Genomic DNA, 7,530 nt, shown 5'->3' on the forward strand with positions numbered 1-7,530 from the left:
CCCTTAACCACGATTTCCTTTTCTCATTCCCGATCAAACCAGATAGAGATCTTCGTCGAACAACTTCACGATTCACGAACTCTGTGATAATAAAGCTATCAAATTTCGAAGAACGATAAATTAAAATGGTGCGAATCTTTTTTATTTATTTATTTTTGTTTTGTTGCATGATGTTGATTAGGATTAGGGTTTTCTGGTATAATCCGCATGCTTCTTTGCCCTGAATTCTCTATTTTTCGGTTCATGCGTCTGTTTTAACAGCAGCTACAGTATTGCCATTAATTCATTTGTCATAATCTTTCTTGAAAGATGGGTCCCCAACAGTAATTCTTTATTCTAGGACTGCTATAATATGGAAAAATGACACAATGTGGATGATGACCATTTGAAGTTATTGATGTCTGTTTAGTACCTTGAATAGCCATAAACTAGTTAAGGTGTTTAATATCTAAAAGACAAGTATGTTGATACATGTTATGATTTATGACTAGATTCTAATGATCCCTTATGATTGAAAAGGATCATAATCAATATGATATATATGCTGTGATGTGGTCTTACAGATGTCTATTTTTTTATTTTTTTTATTTAAGTGAATGGTTTAAATTAGCTTGTGTATATGTACAGTTGCACACTTGAAAAATTAGTCTTCAACTTTTTACCCCAATGTGGATTAAATTGGATAGCTTTGGATGCAATGTTGATTCTTATTTCAAATTGTAATTCCATATTATCTAATGACCCTGCTTTCAGGTTTGAGATGCCTTTTAATGTGTGGTGTGGAGGATGCAATTCTATGATTGCAAAGGGTGTCCGCTTCAATGCAGAGAAAAAGCAAGTTGGGAATTACTACTCCACAAAGGTATGTTGAAGTAGACTCTTAAAGCAACTAGTGTTTGTAATGGCCATAGTGGCAAAGATCATCGCATTGTTTTGTTATTTATTTGTCGGAGATAAGGGCAGGCATTGAAGCACCTGCTCACACATACAAACTCTTTCTCGTTATATATATAGGAATTAATCTTGATCCAATGAAAGTGCAAAGTTTTACACTATCAAAAAACCTTATGGTCTACACCCTTCAAAACTTTTTGAAAAATCTTACTGCAAAGTGAAATATTTAAGCTATTCTAATGATGTGGTATCTTCTTTACTGATAGTATAAACAATTTTACTCTGACAGTGGTGTATCTGCGTGTCTTATACCTGATCAGTTTCAAGTGTTTATGCACTACATTATCTTGGGATTAATCTAAATAATGATGTACAACCTATCTTCGTTTGTTTACTAATAGTTAACAAATTTATCTGGGTTCTTTCAGATATGGAGCTTTACCATGAAGTCTGCATGCTGTAAACATGAGATCATCATCCAGACGGATCCAAAGAACTGTGAGTATGTGATCATCAGTGGTCCCAACTTAGAGTATGCTACTTAGCTCATGAAACTTGTTCTGGTTTATTTTTCCATTTTTTTCCCTTTAATAATTATTCTCTTCTTTTATAATATGATATTTTTGCGGTGCTTTAAAAAAGATTTTCTTTTAAATGTTCTTAGAGTCAAAAGAAAAGAGTTGCTGAAGAAGAGACTGCTTCCAGGAAAAGGGGCCTTGGCATTCGACTGCTTCCGGCTTCAGAGCAAGATGCTGTCACTGCAGCAAAGCTGCGTCCATCTTCCCAGGATTATCTGTATCTTGCATGTCTGATAATAGAAGGCTGGAGCTAGAGTCTAAAAGAAGAAGAATTTCTGCAAGCGAAGCTTCTAGCCTACTGGCTGGGGGATATAAGCCATCATCATGGTCAGGAGCTTCAATGAATGTAAGACATTAGAAAACAGAAAAATGTCAGAGTTGGTCGCTCACCAGTGATTTTGACTTCAGGCCTAGCGGATTGGCATTGGAGCTTGTACATAGAAAATGCTTATTAAGTTACTTGTTTTAGGAGCTTAAGATGAAAGTATGGCATTTTGTGATAATTATATATTCTATAGTGTAAGCCATATATAGAATGAGTGATGGAAGTAGTTAATTTTTTGAATTCTTGGTTAGTTGTTGTGTATAAAAATGAAACACCAAAGAAAAAGCCCTTTTTTTTGTGTGACTACACTGTCTGCTGTAATGAAGTATTGCGCAAATCTTTAAAATTCTCGAATTAAGTGTCAACGTGTAAACAGTATCACCAAATTCCGAAGGATATTTTCTCTCTTTGCTGGCCAGTGAAAGCATATATTGTACATTGGCGCTCCCTGGTTACTCCCTTTCAACCAGGATTGGAGCTGTATAAAGTAATTTACATTCGTTTTCTATTTCACAGTTGAATTTTGCTAAGTATTTTCACATATCTGAAGTTATTTTAAGTCGATAATACATATATGCTAAGCTATACTTGTGCGTTTATCTTTCTTTACATTTAACACCCCTCAATATACTAAGACGATATTATTTGTATAAATCAGCATTATCCAGGTCCTACTCTTGTCCTTACAGATTATTATATAATTATGAGTTTATCGTTTTTCGGAAAATAAAATTATCTCTGGCAAATTTAAAATTATGTCATTTTAAGAGTTAAGGAAATTAATAAAAAGTATTTTGATAAAATTCATATAATAAAGAAGAGAAAAATATTTCTGCAGTTACTGCAGATAAGTTATCTGCATTTATTCTCAAAACGATGTTGTTTTGAATTGAAAGATTAAAAAATTATATTATAAAGATTGTAATAATCATGAAATAAATTAAAATTACAAAAACATCATGATTTCTATCCCAAAACGACGTCATATTGAGCTTACTGCATATAAGTTATCTGCTGCAGAAAAAACGAACCCAATAAAGAAACAAACAAAAATTTTAAAATATATTTCATTTACTTTTTCAATCCCAAAATAACATAGTTTTGGAGTTGCTGGAGCTTGAAGATAATTTAATCTTATGTGTGGCAGGAGAAAAATTTTGGTCCTAAAAATTTATTTGAAATTAATAATTAATTAATGCATTAAATTACTAAATGATAACCGTTGGATGAACGGAAATCAAGGGCTGGGATGAAGAGTAAGACTTTTAAATCTTACTCTAGAGTCAAATGATCCCTCCCCTTCTAATTATGAGTTTATCATTTTGGTTATGTATAACATTCTTAACCCAAAAAAAAAAAAAAAAGATGAAGTAAATTTTGACGAATGGACCAATCTTTAATGAAGGTTATTATTAAGCCCGAACATAACATTAACATATCCCAAGTAATCACAACTCACGAATAGTTTAAAATACAATGGATCCCACTATATGAATAGGGTCCATCATCTTAGGGCCTATCCTACATCCAATAACTTCCCGAGTCATTTAACTTTTGCGTGAATACCTATGATTTAATAAATCTCTCCTTTTAATGCAAATAAGCAAATTGATTAATTTCGATGAATAGAATGCTTTCAGGTGAAATTTATTTATTTATATAATTATTAAGTTAGTCTTTTTTAAGTCATATATCTTACTTTAAGCTAATGCTGACGTATAAACCTATAAATCTTTTGTTTGGTCAATGACTGACTTTGCTGAAGGCTAACATTATTACTTTTTTTATTTTTGTTCCGGGCTTGAAAAATTCAATGCCAACATTGTTAGTGCGTATATATATCAGCTTATTTCATAGACAAAAATATTTTGGGAAAAGTCAACTTTGTTGTGGATTTTTTTTTTAGGCTTTAATATTTCTAAAGTGAATGTAGATAAGTTATCTACATTTGCTCCCAAAACGATGTCGTTTTGGATTGAAAAATTAAAAAATTATAATAAAAAAGACTATTATAATCCTGAAATAAATTATAATTACAAAAATACATTGATTTTTGTCTCAAAACAACGTCATTTTGAGGCTCACTGTAGATAAGTTATCTACATTAATTATAGAAAAAGCGAACCTTTATTTTATCAGATATATCTTTATGGTTTGTAAAAAAAAAGTATAAGGACATAGGTGATCTTAAAGTAAACCACAGAGACATTAGTGAATTTTTTTCAAATATTTTTTTAAAAGAAGAAAACTTTTAAAAAATGATTTTTTCAAAAATCAAAAAAGAGAAAAATATTTCTCAAGTCACTTGAGATAATCTTATATCTGGCCACCCCAAAACTATGTCAATTTGGATGTTAGGAGAATTAATGAATGATATTTTGGGATGTTATGAAAAGTAATGAAGGGTGTTTTGATATTTTTGTTTGTTTATTTATTATATAAATTTTATTAAAATATCCTTGATTAATTCTCTTAATATCCAAAATAACTTAATTTTGGGATGACTGAAAATAAGGTTATTTCAAGTGAAGTGAACTGAGAGACGATAAACCAAAATAAAAATAAAAATTACCGTTTGAGGGGAGAGGAAGCTATTTGTTTATTCAAATCGAAAGGCGTTGAGAAAACATGAACCCAAGTCAGAAGCCCAGCAAAGAAGTTGTTGGGTTTTGGACTGTAATGATACCAAAATGTGCTATACCAATGGTTCGTGTACTTTACAAAGCCCAACCTTCATCTTGTTCCCTCCCCATTCTGTTCTAATTTTAACCACCCGGGCTATGTTTGGAATAAAATCAAATGGAGAGGCAAGAGATCTCTAGAATCATAAAATAAAAGTTGGTATTTCTATTTCTGAATGACAATAAAAGAAGAAAGGGAAAAATAAAACATTACTACTAGTGTAATTTACAAAAAAAAAAAAAAAAAAAGTAACATTTTTTTTGGTTTTAATGAAAGTATTTAACTTTAATCTATTATCACTAGTGTATGACATTTTAGAAAATAATATCATATCATAGTCAAACTCTGTTAACTATAGGTAATTTTTATCTGGTGTAACCAGATGTGGTTTGCAGCTGTATCCAAGACGAGAAATATTAGCTCAATCAATTGTAATAAGTTAACGCAACTTGCTCTTTTTTTTATAAATCTTAGATATGCTTTCTATTCGTATATATTATGTACATATGCAACCTTATGAAAATCTAGTGGGGTAAACTATGCTCTGAAATGATTGCAGCTCTTGCTATACTTTTCGCTTAGACTAATTAATAATAATCTTTTAATGAGTCGGTACTAAATTATTAAGCAGTTTAGCAAGATCTAGTTAGACTCGAGAGTTTCATGTTCGAGTTGACTCATTGGTCCGAGTCTAAGAAAGAGAGGAAAGTGAAAACAACTTCTGGGTTTTTTATTCATCAAAACGGCTTAATAAAACCGAAGATTTGCTTGTATGAAAGAAGGAAGCTAACAATTTGATTCAAGCCAATAGTACACACTACACATGAAGAGAATAATATATTTACTTAACAACTTTCCAGTTTATATTTTAGTGAAAATTAATTGATTGTATAAAAGCTTTTCCTGTTGTAGGACATATCATATATGTATATGCATTAATTGTATATTATGTTGGCTGCATACTATATAAACTATACGTGGATATCCATTTGTTTTATTGGGATCACATGCATCTTCAATGGATCCCTCGATAGCTATATATTGAAACTGGAGGAAAAACTTAGCATCCAATGATAGCATTAATACTTTACTTTCTTATTACATGATAGGGCAATGGTCCAGATTAGATTGATCTTTTTGTAAATTATATGGAGCAGCTCCATCAGGAATCTAGCTAGAACGGGTTGGTTTAATTAACTTCTATGTGTTGGATCATTTCTTAATGATTACATATTTGTTAACGCATTGAATTTCGAAGTTAATTTTGATTCCAATGAAATTTCATGAAGAATTCATTTATTTCTTGCCCAAATTAATTTTTGCTAAAAGAAACCTAAAAACACATAATTCTTGATAATTCTAAATGTGTAAACCAGTTTAGAATGAGTTCAGGTTACGGTTTTGATCCATATCGTATATAATTGCAAAAATAGCAAGCAACAATTTGCTTCTAGGACATGGCTCGTGGCTTATCAGTTGGTGAGACTAACATTCTACATTTGCAAGGCCTATTGGGAGTCTGAATTAGGTTCAACCATAACATCTTAGATAGTAAAGATAAATAATAAAAAATGCAACCATTAAAGCTTTTGACCTAGTGGTAAGCATTCGATATAACAATATCAATTCAATTTGGGGAAAGATCTGTTTACAAATTTTTGCAAATTACATTATGTACTCCCGAAAGTATATAGTGTAACCTAGCATACTTCCGGGAGTACATAGTGTAGTTTGTAAGAGTTTGTAAATATAACTCTCCCCATTTAATTTACCATGCTTGAGACTTCATTGATCATAGTCGAAATAAAGTTATAAATGAATTTAGAAAATCCAAAGTCTCTGCAGCTGCTGAGAAAACTAGAATGATACAAGCCTGCTTATAGCTCCCATCGAAGTCATGAGTATAAACACTTGCCTCTAGGCAAAACAAGCATGGCTTAGAAGCTCCCACTTTGTCATATCATTGCCATTTTAACTTTATTATTTTATTTCAACATCAATTAATAATAATAATATGTAACTTACAAAAGCAAAAGGAGAAATGGATCGGACTAGATTCATGATCAGTACAATGGATTATTTTTCTCAAATAAATAAAATTAAATATTTAATGTCGACAGTGATCCAATGTTCAACGTTCTTACCTTTTCCCATCCTTTTACGTATTCACACATACATATTTGTCCACCTCTTTTTTCCTTTCATGTTTTGGTTAGTGGCAGATAATATTTAAGTCTAAACGGTAGAAGATTCCTCCACAAACCAATTATATATGTTGGCTTATAAGGCTACGTATCAAAACTTGATATGAAACACTAAAGAAGACATATCGTAATTTGATTCATATATGAATCATCCATGCTTCGTGTCAAGGATATGTGGTCTATATAGAGCTCCATTGTCGTACGGAAGCGCCACCTCATTTTCCATTGCAATTGCATTCTGTATCACCTAACATATATATAACTTGTTCATTAATATTAAATACCAAATACTTGAGTCAATAAATAAATAATTACAGCTAGAACTAGTTGCTTGTGTTAAACTCTTAAAACAAAATTTTATGCTCTAGTAGCTAATTATGAGTGTAGACATTATCTAAATAACACCGATCAAACTTGTCACATGCATGATTATGGATCATATCGATATTCTTTGGAAAAGGAAGAAAAGAATAATAGCGAAGCTTGTTTTATCATCATTACTTGTTTTTGTACTCAACGAACACAGTTCACGCTTAATTAATTGATATCAAGCGAGATTAAGAATGTACTTGATAAAAATAAATAAACATGATACAATCACATATAGCAAGCCATCATCATAAATACTTGCATGTCTCAATGCATACTAATTTGAGCTATTTACGTTTCATTCTTTAAGTAACTACTTTTATTGCTATCAAGCAACCCTAATCATTTCGCAGGCTAGAAAATAAAGAAAAAAACAGAAATATAAAGTCACGTATATGGCAAGCCATCATCATAAGTGCATGTCAAAATGTATACTTATTCGCACTCTGATCTTCTTTCAGTATTATTTTTTTTTTTT

The 7,530-nt window shown here is 31.1% G+C and overlaps 1 protein-coding gene across 2 annotated transcripts; it reads left to right on the forward strand.

Moving 5' to 3' along the window:
• On the forward strand, positions 1-2,082 carry LOC133313299 (protein saf4-like). 2 transcript variants are annotated; one of them, XM_061514649.1, is made up of 4 exons: positions 1-128; positions 754-862; positions 1,323-1,426; positions 1,559-2,082. In XM_061514649.1, exons 2-4 carry the CDS (start codon positions 761-763, stop codon positions 1,704-1,706), a joined length of 354 nt encoding a protein of 117 aa, XP_061370633.1. In that variant the 5' UTR covers positions 1-128; positions 754-760; the 3' UTR covers positions 1,707-2,082. The 2 variants fall into 2 exon arrangements, with proteins under 2 accessions (XP_061370633.1, XP_061370634.1); XM_061514650.1 differs by having other exon boundaries at positions 1,323-1,396.
• The last annotated feature ends 5,448 nt before the right edge of the window (positions 2,083-7,530 follow it).

This window comes from Gastrolobium bilobum, unplaced genomic scaffold (genome assembly GCF_033153095.1).
Source record: "Gastrolobium bilobum isolate Gb01-03AN ecotype WA unplaced genomic scaffold, APGP_CSIRO_Gbil_v1 utg8451, whole genome shotgun sequence".
Lineage (NCBI taxonomy): Eukaryota > Viridiplantae > Streptophyta > Magnoliopsida > Fabales > Fabaceae > Gastrolobium > Gastrolobium bilobum.